Source organism: Capsicum annuum, chromosome 2 (assembly GCF_002878395.1).
Source record: "Capsicum annuum cultivar UCD-10X-F1 chromosome 2, UCD10Xv1.1, whole genome shotgun sequence".
In the NCBI taxonomy this organism is placed as follows: Eukaryota; Viridiplantae; Streptophyta; class Magnoliopsida; order Solanales; family Solanaceae; genus Capsicum; species Capsicum annuum.
Genome location: NC_061112.1, coordinates 152,489,138 through 152,517,089, shown reverse-complemented (window position 1 = coordinate 152,517,089; position 27,952 = coordinate 152,489,138). Strand labels below are relative to the sequence as shown.

The following is a 27,952-nucleotide window of genomic DNA, read 5'->3' as shown; positions in this document are numbered from 1 at the left end:
ATTTTGATATTCGAAAATAAATATTTGCGAAATTTTGATTTTTAAATTTTGAAGCTTAACAATGACAGAACATCAATTCTCTATTGGGATTGTCGACGAAAAACATAATATATATGAATTCCGTTATTAATAATGGTAGAGTTGCATTATGGAGTTAGGCGGAAAATAAGACTGAACATTATTTCTCTATTGGGGTTGTCAACGAAAAAAATAGTATATATGAATTCATTATTAGTAATGGTAGAGTTACACTAAGGTGGATAATAAGTCCTTTTGGTAAGACTATTGAGATGGATGTCGAAGGAAAAATATTAAGATGATTTTTCGGAATATAGATTCAATCCCATTGAAAATTTAGATAGTTGGGTCTATATTCAACTTTTTTTTTTTTGGTTAGCGGTTAGCAAAATAAAGTGTCTTTGATGTGAGTTTGTAAAACAACAATTTGTTACTAGCAATGATAGAGTTTCATTATGAGACGGAAAAAATAGTATACATACGAATTCATTATTAATGATGGTAGAGTTACACTATGTATGGAGTAAGGTGGATAATAATTAGTCTTTTTGGTAAGACTATTGAGATGGATATCAAAGATGAAATATTTAGATGATTTTTTGGAATATAAATTCAATCATAGATAGCTGGGTTTATATTCGATTTTTCTTGATAAAAGGTTAGCAAAATAGTCTTTGATGTGAGTTTGTTAAACAACAACCTGTTACTAGCTTTGATAGAGTTTCATTATGAAGGAAGACACAAAATTGGATCGATTTCGAAAAGAATTTAAAATCCCGGCTAAATTATGTAAAATAATTTTATGACCAATATATGTTATTTTCTGTTTCAATTTATGTGACACAAATATAATTTAGATAATCATATTTTAAATATATTTTTAGATATTTAAGTTGTCAATTATTATAATTTATAATAATTTGTATGTAATTTTCAAATAATATATGTTACTCTTCTTATTCAAAATTTTGGGACATTGATAGTCAGTTATATTTTTTAAATAGTTTAAATTTTTATCTATTGTGATTTATAATACCTTTTCTTCTATTCTAATTTACGTGACACTGAGATAATTTCAAAAGTCAATCATATACCACAATTGGCACAATGGTTAGATGACCATAATAATTAATTAAAGGTAATATAATAAAATTACAGTTAAAACAACGAAGTAGAAAATGACTTATAATAACTAATTAGAAGTGATATAATAAACTTACTATAAAAAATACTTGTGAAAAAAACTAAGTGAGCCTTATGTAAAATGTCAAATGAATTTAAAACATTAATTTATCATTTTTTTGTCTATTTTGTATTTTTCATAAAATATTATTAATTTCTTAATTTTTAGATGACTTATAATAATTGATTTATAGCGATATAGTAAAATTATGGTTGAAATAATTGAAGCAGACATATCATAAATGTCTATTTTTTTATTAAATATTATTAATTTTTTCTAATACGTAGATAATGACTTATATATAATTAATCAGTAGTGATATAATAAAATTATAATTAAAGAAATCGAAGTAAACATATCATAAATATCAATTTTTTTTAATTAAATATTATTAATTTTTAATATATAATAACTTATAATATTTAATTAAAAATAAATAAGAATAATCTCAATGTGTAATTTCAAGAAAAAATGTATTATAGTGAATATTGTAGGCAAGAGAAGCCAAAAGAAAAAAAGAAAAGAAAAATCAAACTGGGACTCACATGACAAGTAAAAGTTGACGGTGAGCCAAGCAGTAATTAAAATATGCTCTGATCTTTTTGTTCAAAACAAAGCAAAGTCGTATGACATCTTTACAATTACAATACTAATAAAATGACAAAAATATCCGCACACATGTTGATAAACTCGTGTGAGCTTCTTCACTCTTCTGCAAAGGAGTAATAGTAATCTTTATCAGGAAAGCACTTCTCCATAAACTCGGAACATTTTTTTTTTTTCATAAAAAATTTCATAAATCATACATCGGTTCATTTGTCCCCTGCTGCTCTACTTGCCCTCCACACTTGTATCTCAACTCTCTCCATCTTCCTCTGCAATTACAATGCTAAATCAATCACTTTTTTCTTATAATATATAATCCAACTCCTTTATTTCCCCCAAACAAAAATGGACTCTTACTCTCAACTATTAGAGAAAATTCGAATCCCTCAACCATCCTTACAGAAATTTGCAGTAATTTCGATCTTCGAGAAGCTTCGATCAGCTCCGCCGTATTTAAACCCTGATTCCGCCCCTGGAACGGACGCTATTACTCAGTGTCTTCATTCCACTTCCGCTTCTGTACTTGATCAATCGGTTAGAGAACTATGCCGCCTCGTGAGAGACTCCAAATTGGACCTTTCTCGTGGGTTAATGGAGCTCCAGTCTGCCCTCGAAGAATCCGATTCTCGTTTTGTCAGTCTGTTTGTCAAAGGCATTGGTTTTCTTGTTCGGTTTGGTTTTCAGAAGAATGAATTGCGGTTTATAGCTTCAGAGACTCATCCATTCGTTAAGGTAAATTGCAACGTTATGCTGAGTTATCGGAATGTGAGTGTAACTTGTTATTAGAATTGTGATGAATCGAAATTCTATATTGCCCATGTCATTTTTACTGACAGGAGAGTGTGGAGGCCTTTGCAGTTTTAAGTTGAGTGTACTTGTTATTAGAATTGTGATAAATTGAAATTTTATATCTCTATTAATCAATGAGATGCTACTATTTCCATGTCACGTTTGCTGACATGGTGCAACTTCAGCTTACCAAGGACATGGCCTTAGGTAAGAGGAAGATAGCAGGTCGCAGATTAGTAGGTAATGGAGTGTCGTCTTAGTAATAGCCTTCTTATAGTTTTAAGTTTGAGTGTACTTGTAATTAGAATCCTGATAAATCAAACTTCTAAATCACTGTATTAATCAGTGCAGTGCTACTATTTCTATATCACTTTTGCTGACATGGACAAGTTTGACTAAACTTTATGCGAAGTTATCAGAATGTGCACCTTCACAGTTTCAAGTTTGAGTGTACTTGTTTTTTTTTTTTTGGTAAGTAAAATTTTATTTACCAAAGTAACCATACATAGCAAAAAGCAATCTTGGACAAATGAGCCCCAAGTTTTGCTTCGGCACCATAATTCTACTCCCCTTAACTACAATGTCTTTTCAAATTAAAGGGTACATATTCAAGTTTTGCATTCTGTCCGCTAACTTAGGTTGTTGGGATCCTCGTGCATGTATATCCTGTATAATTTGTCGATCGAACCAAGGCCTCCTTTGTCTTTGTTTTTGCTGAAATATGCGGTTATTTCGTTCCATCCATAAGCAATAAACAGCTCCAGCCATAGTCATACGATAAATTTGAGCTCTATAACACTTTCCCTTCATCCACTTCATTGCCCATTCTACTTCCTCGTTCCAGTTCATAGCGTCAACTTGACGCTGGATACCTTGCCATTGTAACAAACTACTCCACACTGCCTTAGAGAAATTGCAGGAAAAAAATAAGTGATCAATGTCTTGTATAGCTTCCTGACATAGCAAGCATTCCTCAGATTCCACAACACCCCATTTTGGTAGCCTTGACTTGTCGCAAATCTTCGATTCACTGCATTGTAGGGAATGAATAGCCATTTAGATGCAACATAGTTTAACCAGATCAGCTTCCACCCCTCCCATTTTTGCATACATTTCTTTGATAGAATACTTCTCCAAACATGTCAGATCATGCTCATTATAACCAACTGATTGAATGTGCTTATACGACTTCAAAACTCTCCCACATCGAAAAAGGAATGAGTAATTGGTCTCCTTATATGGACTTGGACAATCCTCCCCTCATGAGCTAGCTTTTGAGGCTGAGTTAGGCCCAAGATCCATTCTTTACATGGTATTAGAGCAAGACCCATTCCAAATCTTTGTTCACTGATGTTGAACCCCCATATTATACTGTCCATGCTCCAGTTAGCAAGGCCTGGGCGTGCGGGGAGTGTTAAGTATCCCACATCGAAAAAGGGATGAGTAATTGGTCTCCTTATACGGACCTAGGCAATCCTCCCCTCATGAGCTAGCTTTTGAGGTTTGAGTTTGGCCCAAGATCCATTCTTTACACAATCCATGAAGCTTGTGTAGTTTGTATTCCCCAAATGCCATCCTTCCCATAGTATTTATGTACCCAAATAAACCATAACTTGTCTTTTTTCTTACATAGATTCCATAAAAATTTTCCCAGTGCTGCGTTGTTCCAAGTATACACATCATTGAAGTTCAACCCACCATTAGATTTAGGTTATCACAACTTTTCCCTAGCTATTAGAGCCTTCTTAGATGATTCAACAGTTTTGGTCCGTAAGAACTTTCTACAAATAGCTTCAATGGCCTAGATAATCTTCTTAGGTAATGCAAATATTGGAGACCAGAAGATTTGAATTGCAAACAGAACACTCTTCACTAATTGTGCTCGTCCAGTATATGAGGGGAACCTTGTGGTTCAGCTTGTGACCTTTCCAAGCATTTTATCCAGGAGTGGTTTACACTGGACTATGGACATTCTTTTAGTACTTAGGGGAACCCCTAAATACCTGATAGGACTGCTTTTGTAATATCCTTCCCTACTACAGACCATGCTCTCTTGAAGAATAGAGCATTGAATCCATCCTGGCCAGATGCCTTTAAGTCTATGATATTCTTAAGTGCTTGCTTGATTTCCTCTTATGTTACAACTGCTGATAGCTGCAATTGTTGTATTCTATTGAGGACAGGTCCATTTTGCATGATTTTAGTATTAACACTAGGCAAAGTGGTAGCAGATTGTCCAAGTAGTCCCGTATAAAACTCCAACACTTCATCCTCCAATTCTTTCTAAGTATACACTCTGTCACCTGTTGAATTCAGAAGACTGGTAATACTATTTTGAGCTACTCTATTGTTCATTTGAGCAGAGAAATAGGTAGTGTTAACATCTCCTGACTTGAGCCATTGTACCCTAGATTTTTGTTGCATTGCACTCTCGTCAATCAAGCTCCATTTTTCAAGCTTTATTTTAAGGTCCCTCTCCTTTTCTCTTTTAGGGTCTACCCTTACTGGCTCCCTCATTTCATCCTGCAGTTGGTGAAGTTGAATTCTAAGTTCTTTTACCCTTCCAGTAACACCCTTGAAGTTGGCAGTGTTAATTTCCTGCAAGTTAGTTTTCACCTGCTTCAAATTGTACCAGACATTCTGCATACCGTTCCTACTGCTACTTTTCCAAGCTGCTTGCACTTTATTTATGAACTCTGGATGGACAGCAATAGCATTAAAAAATTGATAAGCCTTGGTCTATTGCTTATCCTGTTGTCAAGCTCCATACTTAACAGGGTTGTGATCAGATGTTCAAGGTACCATGACAACTATCTCCCACTGAGAATATTTCAGTAACCATTCAACATACACCACAGCCCTATCAATTTTACTACAAGTGGTTCCATTAGACCATGTATATGCACTCCCTGTAGTTTTCATCTCTGTCATTCCTGCATCTACTAAGAACTCATTAAAATCTCTAACTTCCAAATCTTGTACTGGATTGCCTTGAATTCTATCCTCGCTAGACAGAATAGCATTGTAGTCTCCCATACACAATAAAGGCTCTTTGATGCCTGCAACAATGTCTCTCAAATCTGCCCATAAGCTCAGCCTAGCAGGTATACTATGTAATCCATAGACAGCCACAAAGTTAAAGGAAATATTTCTATTCTTAATCTGCACACTAGCCTGTATAAGTTGCTCTGACTTTCTTAAGACCACACAATCCACTTGTTGAGGATCCCATAACAACCAAAACCTTCCTTTATTTGAATGCTCATTATTTGCTTCATATTTTCACCCTTTAACTATCTTTTGAATTGTAGAACAAGCTATAGAATCCTTTATTTTGTGCTCAATAATTGCAATAATTCCTACTTTATTCTCCTTCACAAACAACTTAAGTTCCTTTTGTTTGTAAAGTTTATTTATACCTCTAACATTCCAGGTGACTAGTTTCATAGTTTCCTGACGTAGGTATATGGGCATTGCCTCCTTTTCCTCCCCTCTTTTTCCCCTGGGCATCAGCATTTGGGATACATTATGCATCTCTAATTGTCAAAGATTCAAATCCATTAGTAACTTTCGTGACATGATTCCTTTCATGAACCTCTATATGTCCTTTAGCTGCTGATTTGGATTTCACTGGGATCCATGGCTCTGCTGCTCTGCTGCTGTTCCTGAACTTTCACCAATATCCTCCTTAGTTGTATGGGTTGTGCGTTTTCCCTCAACTATCTGTTGTTTGGCGCACCATTTGGGGATCAGTTTAGGAGCTGGGTGGTGTTTTGGTCCTTCCTTGATATGGCATTTGTGACACATTTGCATACATTTAGAACAATATTGAGGCTCCCATTCATACTGCACTTTTTGTTCAAATACTCGCCCATTTGGGTCTTCTACTTTAATCATCTTAGGTAATTCTCGCGCAACATCCATTTCATCCAAAACTCTAGCAAACGATATCCGATCAACCTTGGTGGTGCACTCATCTGCATATAACGGCAACCCCAATCCACTTCTAATTCGACTAAGAGAGTCCACACTCCAACAATTAAGCGGGAGATTTGGGTATTTCACCCAAATAGGGACTGTCTGTAGTACCTCCTTGTTGAAGTCAAAATCTGCTGACCACACCTTGACTATAATCGGCTTATTCTAAAGCATATGCGGCCCCGAATACAATAGTTCATTCCTATCATCCATGTTTGCAAACCGCAACAGGAAGTATTCGTCGTGTGATAGAAGACTTTAGGCTTACTCATTGTGTTAACATGTAGAGCAATATACCTTTCAATCGCTGCAATTGTGGGAGATTCTCCTACCACATACAATATCAGGGTTTGCGTCCACTCCTCCGTAGCCTTCTCAATTTCCTCCTTGCTGAGTTCAATTATCTTCTCCCCATTCTTCATAACAGGTACTACATAGTTAGGCTCATCCCTTTTGCAGACAGTTGGTTAGAGTCAAAGAAATTGGCCCATTTCTTTGGTTGTTCCAGTTCTAGATCCAGCTTTCTTTGAGCATTCCGCGTCTTTTTTGTTTCCCATTCTGTCTTGCCCTGCGCTTGCACTTCTACTGTCTTCTCTTTTGGTCCCTTCGATGCCACCGAAGGACCTATACCAGTCGACTTCGGCGTAATCTCCTTCATAGGCAATAGTGGCCATTGTTCCATTGAGCGTACTTGTTATAATTGTGATAAATTGAAGTTATATATTGCTAAATCAATCAGTGCAGTGCTACTATTTCCATGTCACATTTTACTGACATGGTGTAACTTCATCTTATCGAGGACATGACATTAGATAGGAGGGTGTGGAGGCCTCAAATTAGGGTAGAAGATTAGTAGGTAGTGGAAGTGTTGCCTGTCTTAGTAATAGACCTCTTTTTGTAGTGTATTGCTTAGGGTGTGGAGGCCGCGGATTAGAGTAGAAGATTAGTAGGTAGTGGAAGTGTTGTCTGTCTTGGTAATAGCCCTCTTCTTGTAGTGTATTGCTTTTGATTCCTAGCATCATATATGTTTATTGTGTTTTGGTTATCGCACTATGTTGTTGCTGCTACTGTTTTCTTTGACTAGTTGCTATGTTTTGTTGTCTCCCCCTTTGATACCTACTTCCCTTTGATACCTACTTTGATTTGCTGTACTCAAGCTGAGGGTCTTCCAGAAACAGCTCCTCTACCTTGTGGAGGTAGAGAGGTAGAGGTAAGGTTTGTGTACACTCTACCCTCCCTAGACCCCACTTGTGGGACTTCATTGGGAATGTTGTTGTTGTTGTTTTAATGACAGGGCTAAGTTTGAATAAACGCAAAGCTATAAAATGAATTTTCTTTGTGCTTGTTTGAAATTTTATTTTTGATTTGATCAGCTAGGGAATTAACATTGTACACAACATAAGCACTTGGATTGTGAAAAGGGATAGATATTAGTTTGGTAATGTGGTGATTGGGTTCAGGAAGAAACAAACATATTTGCAGATAGTCGTGGACAATCGTGTGTTTGTTCTGGTAGTTGATGAACAATTAGTGTCGGATGAATTTATTCCTTTCAAAATCTCGATTGATTTATCTTGTCAATGGCGCTGATGTGATATGGTTAACGGATGGACAGGTTCTTTCTTGTCGTGTGGAGATTCAAACAGAGCTAGTGCAACAAGTGCTTATTTTTATAATGCAGAGCAAGCATTTGGGAATGGTGGAAGTTTGTGAATTCTTGGTACCTTTCTTGAATTATTCAATTGTTAGGATGTCGTCATCTGTTTCAGTTTCTTCATTTATAAGAAGTTTGATGTCGTCATTAGCTGGACTTTGTTGTTCGATTCCTCGGGAGGCCATTCCTATTATTAAACTCCTCATTGGGCGTTTGAAGTTCTTTCCATGCGATAATGCTGAAGTAAGTGTACTATATATGCAAAATGTGTTTTTTCCTTTTAATTCTTTCAGTGGTGTCTGTTTGTCCGTGTGATTCCTTCTTTCTGATAGATGTTTTGTGATCAATATTTAAGTGCTTAAGCTCTGTGGTTAATGTGCAGGATTTTACTAATATTTCGCATTGCCTTGAATGCATTGTAGATGCATACGTGGTGGTCCTGAAACGATTAGTGGAGATGGGATCGGTAATCAAACTGGCCTTTACTTTTTCTTTCCCGATATTTTAATTTTATTGCATTTTTGTGGTTGAAGTTACTTTTTGTTACATTTTAAGATTATATTATGATCTAGACTACTAATTGCAAGTCATCAATGCTAGCAGCTGCTTCATGAAGTTCAGTTATGTGGTGTGGAGCTATTGGATGCTATGTTCTCCTTATGTACAAATCCAAAGCACACGAGTTCAATTGAGAACATTTTAGAAGTATCAAGGCACATATTGATTGTGCAAAAAGATCTTGGTTTGAGCTATACGCCTGAATTATCAACAATTACACTGTCCTTATTTATGGTACTTGTGCAGTCTGAACTTGAACACGAACAATTCTTGGAGGTGAAACTTATTCTACTTCTGTTGAAGTGGAAAAATGAGAATGGTATGTTGCTAGTTTGTTGATTTTCTGGAAAAAGGTTGATAATCTAATGCATTATATATATATTGATCCGATGTCAAAAAAAAATGTACTTGGTACTAAAGGGACAGACCAGTGCACAGTTGCCTCCATTTGTACGCATTTGAGTACAAAGGTGCTACTTTTTTATCCTATTTGCCTTGAAGTATCACCTCAGTCTGCACTATCAAGTAAATCTATGAAGATTTTAAAAGTATTTCAAAAAATAAAATAGTGAGTTTATCGACACATTCTCTGTTAGAATATGAATAGGAATAGCATATAGAATTCTATTTGAAAAGGGATTGTAATGTAGTGTTCTATTATGAATAGGATTGGAATGTAGTGTCTATAAATAGGGTCTCAATCTAATAATTTAGAGACACAATTTTCAATAATATTTTCTCTATTAATTCTCACATGGTATCAGAGAGTTGGTGAGAAACTTTTAAGAAAAAAAAAAAAACTGCAAGTTCAAATTTTTTAGATTTCCAGAACCGTTTCTTGGTATTTTCAAGTCAAACTCCCAACATATCTTTTGGGCATGATATTTTTTGGCTCCAAAAATATTGAAATTGGAAGTTCAAGTCCTATGATTAAATCTGAGCCCTTAATGAGAAGATCCGAAAATCAAACGTCACAGTCCATGAAGAATCGACGAGGGGAAGGTCGATTTGGAAGATCGCGTACTAAGTGTAGTTATTGTAAAAGGCTTGGACCAACTTGTGACGTATGTTATTCTCGACCTAAGTGTAGTTATTGTAATAGACTTGGACATACTCGTGGAATATGTTATTCTTTACATGGTCGACCAACTAAAAATGCTCATATTGCTCAGTTTAATCAACGAGTGTATTTATCTGGCAAGGAATATACTGAGTATCTTCAGTATCGAGCAAGTAAGCATATATTTCTACCAAAAGCCTCAACCGCACAATCTCCTACCTTTGGATCACGGGTTGTGGACTCAGGTGCTTCTGATCATATTTCTGGGGATAAATCACTTTTGTCTGATATTATTTATTCACAATCTCTTCTAGCTATTACTTTAGCCAATGGAATTTGAACAGAGCCAAAAGGAGTTGGACAAGCCAAACCCCTATCTTCTGTCACTCTAGACTCTGTTCTTTATGTCCCTGGTTGTCCTTTTAATCTTGCATCTGATAGTTGTTTGACATGTGCCCTTGATTGTAGTATAACTTTTTTTAATGATTCTTTTCTAATGCAGGACCGCAAAACGGGATAGACAATTGGCATAGGACATGAATCACAAGGTCTTTACCATCTTACCTCTTCAAATTCCTTCACAGCATGCTCCGCTATAGATCCTCCCAACCATATTCACAAACGTTTGGGACATCCTACTCTATCCAAGCTACAAAAGATGGTGCCTAGTTTGTTTAGTCTATCCACATTAGATTGTGAGTCATGTCAACTTGGAAAACACACCCGTGCTACATTTTCACGTAGTATTGAGAGTCGCTCAGAGTCTATTTTCTCATTAGTTCATTCCGATATTTGGGGTCCTAGTAGAGTCAGTTCACCCTTAGGATTTCGTTACTTTGTTATTTTTATCAATGATTTTTCAAGATGTACTTGGGTTTACTTAATGAAAGATCGTTCCGAGTTATTCTCTATATTCAAAATTTTTTGTGCTGAAATACAAAATCAATTTGGTGTTTCTATTCGTGCTTTTCTTAGTGATAATGCCTTATAATACTTATCCTCCCAGTTTCAGGAGTGTATGACTCATCAAGGAATCATATACCCCTCAGCAGAACGGTATAGCAGAGAGAAAAAATAGGCATCTTATTGAGACTGCTCGCACTCTTCTCATTGAATCCCATGTTCCACTGCGTTTTTGGGGCGATGCGGTCCTCGCATCTTGCTATCTCATTAACAGAATGCCATCATCTTCAATCCAGAATAAGGTTCCCCATTCCATACTATTTCCTCAGTCACATCTTTACTCTTATCCCCCTCGTGTTTTTGGGAGCACATGTTTTGTTCATAACTTAGCCCCAGGAAAAGATAAATTAGCTCCTCGTGCTCTCAAATGTGTCTTCCTTGGTTACTCTAGAGTTCAAAAAGGGTATCGATGCTATTTACCTGATCTGGGTCGCTACCTTATGTCCGCTGATGTCACATTCTTTGAATCTCAACCTTACTATACATCTTTTGATTATCTTGATATCTCTGAGGTTTTACCCATACCTCCAGTCTTACCCACACCGATCTTTGAGGAATCTACAGTTACTTCTCCATCTCCAGCTACAGTGCCATCACTTTTGACTTATCACCGCCGTCTACGTCCAGTATTAGTCCCAAATGATTCATGTCCTGCTCCTGACGCTTCCCCTACTGCGGACCTACCTCTTCCTAGTCAATCAATTGCACTTAAAAAAGGTATAAGATCCACTCATAATGCTAACCACATTATACTTTCTTGAGTTATCATCGTTTGTCATCACCCTATTATACTTTTGTATCATCTTTGTCCTCTATTTCCATTCCTAAGTCTACAGGTGAAGCACTTTTCCATTCAGGATGGAAACAAGCTATGATTGATGAGATGTTTGCTTTACATACGAGTGGTACTTGGGAGCTTGTTTCCCTTCCTGCAGGTAAATCTACTGTTGGTTGTTGTTGGGTTTATACAGTCAAAGTTGGTCCAAATGGTCAGGTTGATCGGCTGAAGGCTCGCCTTGTTGCCAAAGGATATACACAGATATTTGGGCTTGATTATAGTGACACTTTCTCTCCCGTGGCTAAAATAGCATCAGTCCGTCTTTTTCTCTCTATGGCTGCCGTTCGTCATTGACCTCTTTATCAGTTGGACATTAAGAATGCTTTTCTACATGGTGATCTTGAGGAAGATGTTTATATGGAGCAACCACCTGGTTTTGTTGCTCAGGGGGAGTCTAGTAGCTTTGTATGTTGATTGCGCAAGTCACTCTATGGTTTGAAACAATCTCCTCGATCCTGGTTTGGAAAGTTTAGCACAGTTATTCAGGAGTTTGGCATGATTCGTAGTGGAGCTGATCATTCAGTGTTTTATCGCCATTCTGAACCAAATCTGTGTATTTATTTGGTGGTTTATGTTGACGATATTGTTATCATCGACAATGATCAAGATAGTATCACTAACTTGAAGCAATATCGCTTTCAGCATTTCCAGACTAAGACCTTGGCAGATTAAAATACTTTCTAGGTATTGAGGTTGCTCAGTCCAGCTCAGGTATTGTTATTTCTCAATGCAAGTATGTTTTAGACATTCTTGAGGAAACAGGAATGATGGGATGTCGACCTATTGACACTCCTATGGATCCAAATGCTAAACTTCTGCCAGGACAGGGAAGCCACTTAGTGATCCTGGAAGGTATAGACGGTTGGTTGGAAAGTTGAATTATCTCACAGTGACTAGACCTGACATCTCTTTTCCTGTGAGTGTTGTAAGTCAGTTTATGACTTCTCCCTGTGATAGTCAGTGGGATGCAGTTGTTCGGATTTTACGATATATAAAGTCATCTCCAGGTAAAGAACTACTCTTCGAGGATCGAGGCCATGAGCATATCATTAGATATACAGATGCTGATTGGGCAGGATCACCCTCTGATAGACATTCTACATCTGGATATTGTGTTTTAGTAGGAGGTAATTTGGTGTCCTGAAAGAGTAAGAAACAAAGTGTGGTTGCTCGATCTAGTGCCGAAGCAGAATATCGAGCTATGGCTGCAGCAACTTGCGAGCTGGTTTGGATCAAGCAATTGGTGAGAGAATTAAAATTTGGAGAAACTTGTAAGATGAAACTTGTATGTGAAAATCAGACAGCCCTTCATATTGCATCTAATCCAGTGTTCCATGAGAGGACCAAGCACATAGAGATTGATTGTCACTTTGTAAGAGAAAAGATACTCTGGGGAGATATTGTTACAAAATTTGTGAAGTCAAGTGATCAACTTACAGATATCTTCACCAAGTCCCTCACGAGTCCTCGCATTAATTACATTTGTAACAAGCTGGGTACATATGACTTGTATGCACCAGCTTGAGGGGGAGTGTTAGAATATGAATAGGAATAACATATAGAATTCTACTTGGAAAGGGATTGTAATGTAGTGTCCTATTAGGAATAGGATTGGAATGTAGTGTCTATAAATAGGGTCTCAATGTAATATAATTTAGAGACACAATTTTCAATAATATCTTCTCTATTAATTCTCACATTCTCTTTTGAGAATATCTATACTCTTTACTGTTGCTTATTTTTCTCCACAAGCTAAATAAAATTGTTAAACTACTTTTGCAGAGAATGATGTCTTTAGAGATGCATATGATTTGAATGAAGAGCTCTTATTCATCTTCCCTGCTATCAGGCTTCTTTCTTCTCCGTCTAAATCAGTAAAACAAGCAGCAACTGATTTGCTTCATATGTTGGGAAAGCTTTCGAGCGAGCTACTTGTTGCACGAAAGACTGGACAGCCAAAAAGAATGAAATTTCCGCCTATTAGTACACCTAAACACATAGTCTTCAGACTCTTGCAGCATATATGGCTTCAGGTTTATTTCATTGTCTCGGACCTCAAAATTATATGTCATTATCAAAGTGTGTAAATGATACTAGTTGAGACACCTACACTCTGTAAGTTAAAATGGACATTAACATTTGTGTTTCTTGTCAGTTTTTACAAGATCATCCTGCAAGACTTCATGTAACATCTTCTGCATAAGTTGCTCCTTCCCTCCTCCCAAAAGTAAAAAATTACACACACATACAAAAAAAAGGAAAGAACAAGAAAAAAAGAATTAATCTAATTTTACCCTTGAATTGCAAGAAGTAGAACCATAATCCTACCATTGTTCAAATAACATTCTTTGAACAGCAATGATAGTGTTTGATGGGTCAATCAATCTTTGCTAGTTTGTTGTTCTTATTTTAGGCATGACATCGACTCAATGATGTCAAGGGCCAAAGGGTAATTGAAGCATTATTTACATTTTTTTTTTCCGCTAGTTTTGCATATATTGAAAGTACGTTTCGTACTTAACCCTGTAACGAGTGGCTTTTTTCAGGACCTATCTCCATTGTCTGGTTCTTTTTATCTGAATTATGTGCCTAGTGACGTCACCTCTATTAGAAACCAGCACTATGTATCAAAAACTTGGAGCTCCTTGGTTACCGACCACCTGCATCATACTATTGCAAGAAGAAAGTCCTCATCCATCTCTCAGTCTCAGAATATCTTTCTGACCGGTTAAGTCCTCATGAGCTAGTCTTGTTGAGTTCAGCTTCCACTTGCAAATTGCTGTTGTTAAAATTCTACAATATCTGTTCTATCCTTTATTCTTGCAGATATGCCTATGATACTCAGTGCAATTGCCTGTGTCCTCGTCATGCATCAAATAGATGGGAGCTCTTCTGTTGATATCTTGGCTAATAGCAGCAAAGTGGATCCTAAACTTGGTGTCCCTTTGTTACTAGTCATTCAATTCTACAATCATATTTTTTCCACGAACACTGGTGTTGATTGCCATGGAGTTCTGGTGAGTTTTAGTTTGTTACGTCAAGATCTATTAGCCATATTTGTTACTCAGTTTCAAAAAGTATGACCTACTTTCCTTTTTAATCCGTTTAGAAAAGAATGACCCCTTGCCCTTTTTGGCAATACTTAAATTTGAATTTTCCATGTGGCATGTTTGAGACCACAAGATTAAAGGGCATTTTGGTACATTTGACATTAATTTAGGACCACAAGATTCAAAAGTCTTCTTTATTTTCTTAAACTCCGTGCCAAGTCAAACTAGATCATTCTTTTTGAAACGGAGGGAGTATATCGTCGGTATTTACTCTATTTTCTGGTGGATGACTTCTCATTACTTGGATGCTTCTATGGATCCTTTGAACATTTTTTCTTTGGGTTGCTTTCGGAGGACTCATAGTCACTGTTCTGTTTCAAAAAAATGTGCAGCTAAAACTTCTGGAACTGCTGCCGTCACTTGCTTCCCATCCAGCAATCATACCTCTCATTATTCAGATATTGTTGCCTATGCTTCAGAATGATAAGAAACCGTATGCTGACTGTACTCTCTTTGATATCTGTTGTTTGTTTTGCAGGTGGATATATCTTATTGTGTATGGATGATGTATTACATTATTTGATCATTTCCTTTCAGCATATAAATTTGTCTTCTCTTGAAAAATGTTGTAAAATTGCATATCATTATTTCAAACAGTTCATGTGGTAGACTGGCAACTAGCTTTTTGCTTGAGAATATCTGAATTTTGATTTGTCTAATCGTTATGTTCAATTATCACTGTATTGTGCATTGTTTGCTCTAAAGGGTATAAATCATTCGTTTGGGAAGTGATCAGTTATTTGGCCAATAGTTATTTTATCTTTTCCTCGTCTACGCGGTTGTTGATAAGTAGGGTAAACAGCATGCTGCACCATCTTGAATTCTGCCACTTCTACTTTTTAGTTGTAGTCTATTCTTAAGTAAGTTGAATACATCATAACATGTTAGAGATAGGTTGCATCTGAACATGCATACATGCCACCCTTCTCTTGATGAAAGTTTATTCGCCAACTTTTATTATGAGAGCTGGTCAATGGTCTCTTTAATTTTAGTATATTAGCACTTGTTAATGATCTAAGGTTTCTTATTATATTCATTCATTCTACTGAAAATATAGGTGGATATGCCGTTCACAGATTTATCTATGAATACTCATGATGTATGTTTTTTGTCTTATAGCGTTCTATTTGCCACTGCGATCCGTCTACTTTGCAAGACCTGGGAATTTAACGACCGTGTCTTTGGGACCTTGCAGGCAAGATTATAAGCCTTAAAATCGTCTCATGACTAGCATTTTCTTACCTTTTACTGCTGCTTGTAGTGAACTTTATATGCAATAACCAACAATAACTGAACTTGAGGGGCAGGGAGGTTCTGAACTTAACTTTTCCTTACTTTCCCACATCACATGCTTGGCCTCTGAGACAATCTCTTTGCCTCGAACTATTACAAAGTAGATAAGACTGTTGACGAATGGATAACTTGCTAGGAGAGAATGATTTTCCCTGTGGCTATGGGGTACCACATTATGTGCTTAAAGTCATAAATCTTTCTGTTATATTTAGTGTACTTAAGATTTTAAGCACATAAGGTGGTACCATAAGCACATAACAAGTCTTTATAGCCACACAAATGTATGACATGTTTAGGACAACTAGTTTCAAAGTCTTCCTTTCTTAAACTTCCTGCATATTCAGACTTCGCCGCATAAATTGACACGGAGGGAGTATATGGCATTTTGTAGATCTTTTTTGTCTATATAGCTATTATCCTCGAGCATTTCTTCAATGACTTGATAATTGCATGCTCAAGTTAACTGTATGATATTTTCATGTGGTATATACCAAAAGAAACATCTTTTCAGAGGCTGCAATTTTAAAATATGCTGTGTTTCTCTATTCTAGTCAGCTTGCATCATTTCTCTCTTTTCTTTAATAAGTAAAGCATATCACGCAGAAAGGCACCCAACTTGGTGCTATCCACATGCAAGAAGTGATTGGAAAATTACAAAAGATATAAGCCAGGTTACTGATGAACTTTTTTCTCCATTGCATTAACCCTTCACTAGACTGGGAGATTCTATTGTTCTTTTCTTTTTGAATGGGAGAGATCTATTGGTTTGTTCACAGCTTTTATTTATCAAATTTTAGACAACATGACTAGAACTGGTATAGTACAGTATTATAAAGGATAGTTTAGCAGGTACTATGGTATGACACCACAAAATTAACAACTGGAATGATTATATCGGTCGGAGATTTCTTAGATGACTAAATAGTTAGGAGTTACTTTGGGTTATCTGAATATAAAAAATTGATGAACCATGAACTATCTAATAAAAATTTGATACATAATAAATGATGAACTATATCGTAAAAGCTTGATTCAGCCTGAAGATAGGTGGATAAATTTGTAAGGCAGTTCTGAAGTGACATGTTATTACTTGATGGTATTTTTAAGTTTTCATGCCAGTAGGCCTGATTACCCTTATTATGTGGCACAAATGCTCATTGTTTTTCTTTTTCTGGTGAAAACTAGGGAGTACTACTTGCAAATAGATTTACTCGGTTTGCGTCTCATCGAGATATTTGCATTAGCATGGCTGTTTCCATCTGTGATGTCTGCAGAAGAAATCCTGATCGTGGAGTGGACCTTATTTTATCTATTGCGGTATGCTCTTTCAGTTAGTTTCTTTAGTGCAAGTAATTCCAAGTTGCTTAATTATATTGTTTAAATTAACAGGCATGCATTGAGAATCAAGATCCTTTAATGCAGTCTCTGGGTCTTCAAAGCCTTGGCCACCTCTGTGAAGCAGATGCCATTGGTAAACCTGCACTATGTGCTAAATCTTCAAATGTCATATTCTTATGAGATGTTGGTAATTTGACACAAAACTGACTTGATCCACTGAGATGCGGCTGGAACTAAGGTGGTAGTGAAGTTAGATTTACAGGTTGTCGGTAGGAGGGATAGTTTTAAGTATCTTGGTCTTTGATCCAGGGATTGATGAGGATGTCACGCACCGAATAGGGTCGGGGTGGATGAAATGGAGGCTTGCTTTGGGTGTTCTATGTGATAAGAAAGTGCCCCCAAGCTTAAGGGAAAGTTCTATAGAGTGGCGGTACGTTTGACCATGATGTATGGAGGGGAGTGCTGGCCAGTCAAGAACTCTTACATCCAGAAGTTGAAGGTAGCGAAAATGAGGATGTTGCGGTGGATGTGTGGACTTACTAGGGGTGATAGGGTAAGGAATGAGACTATTCGGGCGAAGGGGGGAGTGGTCTCGATGGAGGACAAGATGCGAGAAGTGTGGTTGAGATGGTTTGGACATGTGATGAGGAGGGGCATCCGGTTGAGATGGTTTGGACATGTGATGAGGAGGGGCATGGATGCCTCAGTTCGGAGGTGTGAGAGATTAGCTTTGAATGGTTTCAGGCGGGGCAGAGGTAGACCGAAGTACTGGAGGGAGGTGATTACACATGACATGGAGCACTTACAGCTTACTGAGGACGTAACCCTAGATAGGAAGGTATGGAGAGTGCTAATTAGGGTAGAAGGTTAGTGCGGGTGGATGACCTTGCTAGTAGTCGTAGAACTTCGCACATAGGGTGGAGTCTCTAGCTATAGGAGGGTTGGGAGGAGGTGGGGGGGGGACTTGCGGTTTGGTAGTTTATGATACTGCTTTGTGGGTGCTGTATTTTTTGTTATTTCACCTTGTCTTGTTTTTTATTACAACTATATTTACTATTCTTTTATCTTGAGCCGGGGGTCTATGGAAACAGCCTCTCTACTTCTTCGGCGGTAGTGGTATGGACTGCATACATTTTACCCTCCCCACACCCCACTAGGTGGGAATACACTGGGTATGTTGTTGTTGTTGGAACTAAAAAATATTGCTTTTTTTTGTCCTGTCTCTAATGCATCTGGAAAATGTACTTCCCATGAAACAATATTAGAGAGCTGCTAAGAACACAACTTCTCCAAGATTGTTTTTTCTGGTCAGGAAAAACTTTTCCAAGATTATGGTAATACATCTGGTTTATGTGCAGGAAAAGATAGGTTCTTTTTAGCATTTTTTGTTGTTGGATGATAGATCTCTTCAAAGATGTGGCCTTGACAGATCTAGAAAGAGATCAAATGCAGCTTTTGCTTAAAGTTTCCTTTTTCTAATTAGGATTTGGTGGATAACTTGCGTTCTGCTTCTTCTATTTTGTCATTTCTTTGCTTTCTTATAGTAAAAGAAAAAACACTTAGATGTGGTCAAGAGGTATTCATTGATTCTCTACGTCCTCGCAACTCAAAAAAATAGCAAGCTTTTAGACTCTTTCTTTTCAAATTTTCCTTTTGACTGCAATTATGTCATGCACTTGTTTCAGATTTTTATTCTGCTTGGGATGTGATTGCAAAGCATGTGCTAAACTACTCAGCTAGCCCCATGGTTGCTCACAGGTAACTAAAGGTTATCACACGTTTAGTAAACCATGTTAAAGTGACTATCCAACAGTGTCAAAAACTGTGACAAGTTATGAAGATCACCGTTCCACTGATCAAACTTCAGAATGATAACTCTGATAATAAGCTTTGCTATATCTCATGAGGAACGAAAATCTTACTCTAGTATTTTTTTTATAGTAGTTCTAAGTTTTCTCCGTGACTACACAATCTGTAATGTTGCTGTCCCTCTAAATATTTTTCTAATGTGGGACACCAATACAAATTACCTTTAGCGATTCTTTACTAAACAGACTTGTATTTTCCATTTTGGGTTTTCTCAATGCTGCTTTTATTGTCACTGTCAAATTTGAGGTTTCTTGTGTGTAATTTGAAGGTATGTGTTTGAAAGTTCTGTTCATTTCTTTCTAGTTTCTCTCTTCCCTTTTTTTCATCATTTACTCTACTCCATGAGCATTGCACATTCTCATATACTCTCACATTTCTTGCCAAATCTGAACAATCATTTCAAAAGTTTTCCCTTATATCTCAATTGTCAGCCTCTGTCTTTTTTTGAAATGGGGTGCAATGGATGCTCAAGCATACCCTGAAGCATCAGTAGATGTGTTGGAGATACTGTGGAATATTGGAACCTCTCAGGACTTTAGGCAAGCCTCTTTATGGTCCAAAGCTCGGGCATATGCCCTTGTGGCATTAGCCAGTTATGAGGTAGATCTTGTAATTGCCCTTGCTACATACTCTAGTATTTTAATAGACAAATCTTAAATTTGTATGGGTTCGCTGCGTTCAATGTGCTCTTGCCTGATAAAGAATCTGAGCATCTAATCCAAAATCTGTAAAAAAATAGGTGAATTAACCCAAAATCTACACAAACCATTTTGGTTGCCCTTGTATACTCAATGTGCAGCTACATGTATCCAACACCCTGCGTATGTGTAATATACTTTTTTGGGGTTCAAACTGGATTTGAATGCAGACATGAGCATGCGAATAATTTAGCGAAGGTTAGCTTTGATATCATGTCGCAGAATTTAAGTATCTAAATCTTGAAGGGCAATTTGCTTACTTGTTTAGTGGAAATAATTCCTGCTTGGAACTTCCAAATTGATTCTTGGCTATTTTGTTGCCTTTCTGGTTTTCATACTAATAGCCATGTTAATGTTGGAGTTATGCCTGTATTCCTTTATTATGCCTGTATTCCTTTATACCAAAGTCAATGTGGTATAATATAACAAAGTATTAGCAATAGCCACATAAGAGGTCGTGATGACGAAAATGTCCTTTATATTGTTGGTTGTTAAGGAAGTTGTGATGACGAAAATGTCCTTTATATTGTTGCATGTTAAGTTAGTCTCTTGTTATCTCTCATTTGTTTCTAATATAAACTTTTCATACTCAGAAGCGTAATTCAATATGTATCTTACAACCAGCAGAGTAATTCAATATCTGTTATTTATTTATCTCTTTTATATACATTTTAAAATGCTCTTGCCTCTTAATATAACTGATAATTAGAAATTATAATATATCTTTAATTAATGTTTTCTAATTATTTTTATCACATATTGGTAATATAATTAAATATTAAATCAGATAAAGTAGGGCAAATAAGTCATAGATATTATTGGGGATAAATCTTTTATCAAATATATAGCCAAACACATGTTTTAAGTTACATAATAATTTATATTAGATACTTTTCAAAAATAATTTATATCCCTACTCCCAAAGGCTACAAATAAGTAGCTAAGATCTTTAAAACCACTTCGGATAATGGCTTAATCAATATGACAAACTTTTACATTCTCAATGAGCTACAGGAAGTTGCATCTCATTTTGCTTAGTTCACTTCAGGTGAGTTTCTACTTGATAAAATCCTTATCTCATAGCTGTTGCCTCAAAATCTGCATTTCCTTAGGTAGAACATATTGAAAGAAGTATTCCAGATTTCAAGGATAGAAATGTGGAGTATCTTGTGTCCGAGACTGACCCTGAAGTGCTTACTGCACTGGAAGGATTTGAAATCAAACTTTTAACTTTCGAGCACAGGTGAGACATGATGTTGTTATTTACTTCTTGTTAGATTAATTTTTTTTTCCAAAGATTTTAAATTACTGTTTTTAATTATTTGCAGCACCCGTCGAAGATTAGTAAAGCAGAAAAGGGTGTCTGCTAACAAAATTGAGAAGCTTTTAGATGTCTTTCCACGCCTCATCTTTGCTTCAGGTACTGGCAATACGGTATCTCTATTTGTCCAGTTGATTGGCTCCTAAGCTTGTCATTTAGGTTACCAACAATCAAATATGCTTTTGCTTCTTGGTGAGCCCTTTTCCCCTCACAAGCACTTGGGTTAGCATATTTCTTTGTGCGATATTTATGTTTGTTTGCAATATTTTAATCGCATAGAAATGATCATTTTGCTCCTTGACTTAATGCAAATAAGTCTGACATGTAGCATTTGAGAGGGTCTAGGCCTTTGTCCTGAAGGCTTGGTTTGTGTTATAAATTGTATCAAAGTGAGTAGAATGCAAATCATCTTTTATTCACTCTCTGCACCTTATTTATGTACTTTGTTATCGGTGGCAATCAAGGAAAAGAAAGAGAAAAAGAATTACCTGGTGCAGCTCTTTTTTGCCTTTCCTTCACAAAGAAAGATTCAAGAAAGCCAGTAGCAGCAGAGGTAAGAAAACTTAAATTATGGAAGTGCAAGCAATCTCTTTTCTAGGTTCCACAGGAATCTTCACTGCATTATTTGATGCTCAGGATTTGCAAGATGTACAAGCTAAATATGAAGCGTCACTGGTCGATATAGCAACATCTCTTCAACTGTCAAGAAATATATTGATAGCAATTCTTTCTTTGCAATCATGGAAGCCCTTCATGCAGAGGTGGATGAGAGCCCATATCTTGTTACTTGATGCTAAATTGCAGACTGCTGTTTTGGACAAAACTCCTAAAGCAGCTATGGAGATTCTTAAGGTGTTTTTGTACTCTCTACGTGTTTATGGATTTTTTAGTTGATTTTTTGAGATTATTTTTCAGCATCACAGAACTTCATGTTTGCCTAATGCAGAGTATGACAGCACTTGCAGAGAGATCTCTCCCTAGATCTGCTGAGAATATCGCATTAGCTGTTGGGGCCCTTTGTTCGGTAAGGGTTTCTCTACTTGCTTTTGGAAACATTCTACTTGAAAGATAGAACTTTCTCAGCAGCTTATATGGTGCTGTACTGGAGTAGGAAGACTGACTTGCATTCCATTTGTCATAAAATCAGCTCGCGGACTAATGTTCATATGATTTTGTAGGCTGCTTGGTATTTGGGTACTTAGGCCTTCTGTCTCTCTGACTATTTCTTGCTTCTAGGTGCTGCCTGCTTCTGCACATGCTGTTAAAGCGACTGCCTCAAAGTTTTTGCTGAATTGGTTGTTCCAACATGAACATGAGTATCGTCAGTGGTCAGCAGCAATCTCTCTTGGTGTGATATCAAGTTGCCTACACCTCACTGATCACAAGCAGAAATTTGAGAATATCAATGCACTGCTTGAGGTATGAAGTTCATTTGTTAATCCCATTTGTCATTTTTCATATTCAGTGATCTCAAGCGGTTGGATTAATCTTGTTACCCTCTTAATGGTAATCGTTTTTTAGTTTATTGCGTAGACCACCCAGGCTAGATTGCATTTCTTTGGAATTCAATGCTAGAATGTGTACTTTTGTAGGTGTTACTGGAAAAGACTAGATTAGAGTGCTTATATTTGTTTGGTGTGACGTGTGTATTTGAGGACCGACTTCATGTTGTTCCTTGCTATGAATAATATGAATATGCGTTTTATTTTGAGTATAAGAGGTTTTTGGTTGAAAGTAAATGTATCTTTGTAGTTGATGGTAATTTTCTTTGTCAGGACAATGGAAAATAGCTTATATTTCTTGCAATTAGCAAATGTTTACGATAATTGAATGAAACGTAATGAACATAACACTTGATTGAGAAGCAATGGAAGTTGTAGAAAGTTAGATTGCTCAAAGTGTGCTTAGAATGGGGTCATTTCAGGTTGCATCTGTGAGCAAAAATACACTTGTGAAAGGAGCTTGTGGAGTTGGGTTAGGTTTCTCATGTCAAGCTCTTCTAGCCAGAGCTGATGCTGATGATAATGTTCACCCAAACAAAGAGACACACAAGATAGAGGAAGCATACATGTTGAGAAACATCATCAGGACCTTATCCCAGTTGATCTCTCAATTCGCACCTTCTTCAGCAGATGTTCTTGAAACTCTATGGGTATCTCTTCCACTGGGATCAGATAATTTGAATTCAAATATTGCTGGTGAATTTCTTGGCTCGACCAGTGAGAATTTAGAGGAAGATGTGTGGGGTGTTGCAGGGTTTGTAGTGGGGTTGGGTAATTGTATTGGTGCTATGTACAGAGCTGGGATGTATAATGCCGTTCTCAATGTTAAAGCGTTACTTATTTCGTGGATTCCACACCCTACTGAAGTTACAACTATGAGGAAAGATCATGAAGTTTTAGTATCTGTGGGCTCGTGTCTTGCTGTACCTATTGTAATGGCCATGTGTCAGAAATTTGAACTTACTGATGATGCAGATCTAGAACATCTATTGAGTTGTTATAAGGAGCTAACCTCTGAGCTACTCTCTATTAAAAGATTTGACACCTTCCACCAGAGCTTATTGATGTCGTCTTGTTTGGGGGCAGGAGGCCTTGTCGGTGTGGTTTTGAATGAAGGGTTGCACTCTTTGAAAATTGAACACATTAAAGAATTGCTTCTTTTGTTCAGAAAAGGTTACTCGGACTCCAATCCTCCTCTTATCCATCTTGGTGCCATGCTTGGAATTGTAAATGCATTAGGAGCAGGTGCAGGGACACTGATTGAATCCCACCCTTTGAGCTCAGCACATGCTTCTTCTGATCAGAAGGTGAGAAACTTCAATATATATATATTAGAAAGTTAGAAACCAAATACACATGTATCTTGTCATCTCTTTACTTGATGATTTTTCTACTGTTCACAGGAAGCTTCGTATATATCTGGTCCTTTAATTACAAATGCTGTTCTCGAGCCCAATTTAACATCAATAGTGCAAGAAATGTTCCTTGTTTCGCAAAATTCTGATGCTCATCAGTTACAGCAGCATGCAGCATGGGCAATTTCATTTCTTAGACAGTATTTGTGGGTCAAAGAACTTCAAAATGATGAAAGTACTGCAGAGAATGTTTCTGTTGGTTCGAAGACCGTCTCACAAAGTTTTCCCGAGGACAGCACGGTCATGAAATTGTCTTTGTGGCTAATGCATCTGAACTATCATGGGGTAAAATATTTTTGCTTATTCGATAATATAGTGTTATTATGTTTAAGCGCCATTCGTCCTGTGGATTTGTGTAGGCATTTCTTGCATTATAGAATATTAGCTGCACAACTTAATATTTACTTTCTTACCCTTTAGTAGTGCCATTTTACTTTCTACTTGTTGACCTTCAACAGATTTGGCGTGTTTTATTGGTTGTTTTCTTTGAGCTTCCGATCAACCTGTGAAACGTTACAATGAAATCGTCTTTGGGTATTTCAACAGCACTTGTTTTATTTTGTTGGCAATGATTGTTTTTCTTCCTAAGCATTACGTGTCTCATTCTGAAACTAGTTTATTTGTTGCACACAATTAGTTTGACATATCAAAGACAACTTTTATTGAGAAGTGACTTCATCTCTTGTTTGGCAGACCATTTACAAACTGTTTGCTACTTCTGAGTATTTTTCATAGAAATTTCTTGGGAAATAGGATTCATGTTCTCTTTTGCATTTGGCGCTGTTCTCAAGCCACTTTGTGATAATTCTCCTTTGCAAATTTTGGGGCTTGCCAATAACAGAAATTGTGTATGTTATTGATCTTCTCTTTCTTTATGTTTGAGAGTAGACAGGTGATGTTTCACATGTAAACACAGTCTCAAGTGTTCTGCGGTGTCTTTCACATGCTTCTAGGCTGCCACCATTGGATTGGGGAGCAATCATCAGACGGTGCATGAGATATGAGGGTCAAGTTGCTGGTTTGCTGTCACAAGACATTCCTTTTGAGAGAGGAAGTCTCAGAGAGGAATGCTTACTTTTCTCATTATCACATGCTAACCAATTTGATCCTCTCCTTAGCTTCCTTGATGAGCTATGCGACATCCCTCGGTTGAAGATGCTTGAGCCTCGCTTGCAGTTCTTTGTGTTTTCACATTTGGCCGATCTAGTTAAGATTTTCTCAGGTTCTCGGATCGTGAAATTATTTGAAGATGTTGCTGAGTTATTATCATGGTCTACTTGTTCTGAGAGTTGCGACCCCCTAGAAAAAATCTCATTCAGGATTTCATGCTGGAGGGGACTTAAATTGTGTTTGGATGAATCACCTCATCACACTCAAGACTATGAATCTAGTATGGAGAAATGCATGGAGTTGCTCTTCACTTTGCTGCCTTCTGCTCACATTGAAGGACCTTGTCAGGGTAAATTTTTTGAAGAATGGTCTGAAGCAATTAGATGCCTTGAGAAGGCTCAACAAGGATGGCTACTGGATCTTCTAAAGGTGTTGAATAACTTCTTTTATTCCATCTCTCCTTTTATTTTATCAGTCTTTTGGAGGAGATTTTGGGTTGGCCAGGGGTTTTTAGAAGTTTAGAAAAAGAGAAAATGGCATCATTGAAAATTAGATACTGGATGTAGTAATTGTTGGACCTGTTCGTATATCTTCTCTTTGTGAGTTCTTGGTGATCAAGTATTATTTGTCACCATTCTATTTAGACTAGTTCACTTTCTACTACTAAGTGGGTGATGGGCAAATTTTACATTAGTTAATTTTTTGTATCTGTGTACATTGGTTAATTACTAAATCGTACTTTATTTATCCTTTAGTAATTGTTACGGATCATTGTATTTATTCATTACCTATATGTTCCTCGGCTACATGTAGGTTTCAGAGGTGAACTTCACTGTCGCAAACTCTCTGTTGTTTGAAACTGTGAGAAAGGTTCAAGCAATAGCAAAACTAGTTCGAAGTGGTTCCCTGCCATTGACTGTGCTCGGTAAACTGAAAGGTTGTCTTTTGGACTGCAGATCACAAGGTTAGGCTCTATTTAGACTATTGAAGATACGTATAAATAGTTAGCAAATTCTAGTCTTAAGATCTCCATTTATCAACATGCGAATTGCATTATGATAACTGCTGTGGTGTAGTTTCTAAGTTCTTCAAGCTTTCTGCACAGATATTTGGGATGCTCTAACTGAAGTTTCAATTACTGTACAACATGCTGAAGGAAATGCTAAAAGACAATGGCTCATTGAGGCACTGGAAATTAGTTGCGTTACGAGATTTCCCTCTACGGTAAGATGATTTACTCCAGATTCATGCGGAATATGGCTCATCTTTCTTCACTTTTGTTTTCGGCATTTGCCCATGGTGCATTTCACAGTGACGTGCACAGTTGTCTGGCAATTAGTGATTTTTGGTGAGCATATGCTCCACTGTTAGCCAACATGTCCACGAGGGAACTCCTTGTGGTGGTTCCATTTGTAGGGCATGTTCTGACCCCACATTGGAAATACTGTCCGGAGGAGTAAACACTACTTTGTTGAGGGCGACTAAGGCTATATTTCAGCCCTTCGCCTGTTTCAGAATCTTGCATCACATTATCGATACTAGGATTAGGTACCCATCAAATTACTTTCAGAATCCAGTTTCTATGCCTGGGCTGTTTCTGTCATTCCTGTGCATGATGTGGTAGAAGCTATTGGTGGTTATATGTAGACAGTTCATGATTGCTTCCTCCTTGCTTTTTTCCGTAGGCTCTGCAGTTTGTCGGCTTGCTATGTGGTAGCTGCTGTATCTATAGTCCTGTGTTAATTGTAGACAAATTTACCGTGTTGAGCGATCTTCCGGTCACTCTCACTTCCCTCCTCTCTGATAGCACCTGGATGGTAGTAGCAGATTCTGTTGTTTCTTATTTGTGGGCATCGACAGAGCGGATATATGAGTGGAACAAACAATTGAAAGGCGGTTGTGCTACAGAGTCCATTGACACGAGTGAAAATGATATTGCCAGCTTTCTCCTACTAGTGATGCATCAAGCTTGTGTGTCTTTGAAATATCATCTTCCTCCAGAGAAACAGCTTCAGCTTGCCAATACGGTGGTACCAGCAGATATGGATGTCCACGAGTTGCACGCAAGGTTAAATTGTAACATGAGGAGTCTACCTCTGCTTTGAGCCCTCGACAAATCATTTAATATTATGACAAAGCAATATGCATCTCGTCAGGCCTTATTTTACACTAACGAACATTTCAGGATAGAAGTGAAGTAGTTATCTTCTATATTGCTGTCTAGATAGGAACAATATTTATCGATAAAAGATGGGTGTATGCATAACTTCTCGCTGTGTAATGAATTGAGCAGTTAAATTTCATGCGCTTTTCGTGCGCTTGGAACGATAGAAGTGGGAAAAGTAGTTGAAACCTTTCTTACAAGAGACCAATTTTTCTCAGTATGCTATTTCCTTTATCATTTCAAATAAAAAAGAAAATGATTTGTATGTCCTTTCCTGTATTTTCCAACAATTCTTTTCAATAAATATACTTCCAACGACTTAAAAGGTTTCGGAATTGAAATTTACTCATGATCATCGCTGATAGAGTTGCTTCATCGGGGATAATAAGCATCTGATCGGTCCGACAGATTTAGCCCCTCAATTCAATTTAGCAAGTCAAATGAGCATATGATGAATTGAGGTTCTGTCATGGTTAAATTTGACC

The 27,952-nt window shown here is 37.1% G+C and overlaps 1 protein-coding gene across 3 annotated transcripts; it reads left to right on the top strand.

Moving 5' to 3' along the window:
* Positions 1-1,899: 1,899 nt before the first annotated feature.
* LOC107860674 (protein RST1) lies at positions 1,900-27,736 on the top strand. 3 transcript variants are annotated; one of them, XM_016706112.2, is made up of 25 exons: positions 1,900-2,539; positions 8,190-8,471; positions 8,611-8,694; positions 8,832-9,105; positions 13,430-13,680; positions 14,194-14,374; positions 14,474-14,664; positions 15,090-15,190; positions 15,877-15,952; positions 17,236-17,367; positions 17,440-17,521; positions 19,074-19,146; positions 19,689-19,857; positions 21,068-21,198; positions 21,284-21,375; positions 21,741-21,829; positions 21,913-22,128; positions 22,223-22,300; positions 22,513-22,695; positions 23,201-24,085; positions 24,182-24,478; positions 25,082-25,732; positions 26,117-26,267; positions 26,409-26,527; positions 26,989-27,736. In XM_016706112.2, exons 1-25 carry the CDS (start codon positions 2,153-2,155, stop codon positions 27,406-27,408), a joined length of 5,595 nt encoding a protein of 1,864 aa, XP_016561598.1. In that variant the 5' UTR covers positions 1,900-2,152; the 3' UTR covers positions 27,409-27,736. The 3 variants fall into 3 exon arrangements, with proteins under 3 accessions (XP_016561598.1, XP_016561601.1, XP_047263569.1); XM_016706115.2 differs by lacking the exon at positions 1,900-2,539 and having other exon boundaries at positions 8,348-8,471; positions 8,651-8,694; XM_047407613.1 differs by lacking the exons at positions 1,900-2,539; positions 8,190-8,471; positions 8,611-8,694; positions 8,832-9,105 and adding exons at positions 10,411-11,526; positions 11,639-11,744.
* The last annotated feature ends 216 nt before the right edge of the window (positions 27,737-27,952 follow it).

Coding starts and splice junctions, on each gene's coding strand:
- LOC107860674 (XM_016706112.2), top strand. CDS start 2,153: ATGGACTCTTACTCTCAACTATTAGAGAAAATTCGAATCCCTCAACCA. Junction 15,191..15,876: donor CTTCAGAATGATAAGAAACC/GTATGCTGACTG, acceptor TTTGTCTTATAG/CGTTCTATTTGCCACTGCGA. Junction 19,147..19,688: donor AGCCCCATGGTTGCTCACAG/GTAACTAAAGGT, acceptor CTCAATTGTCAG/CCTCTGTCTTTTTTTGAAAT.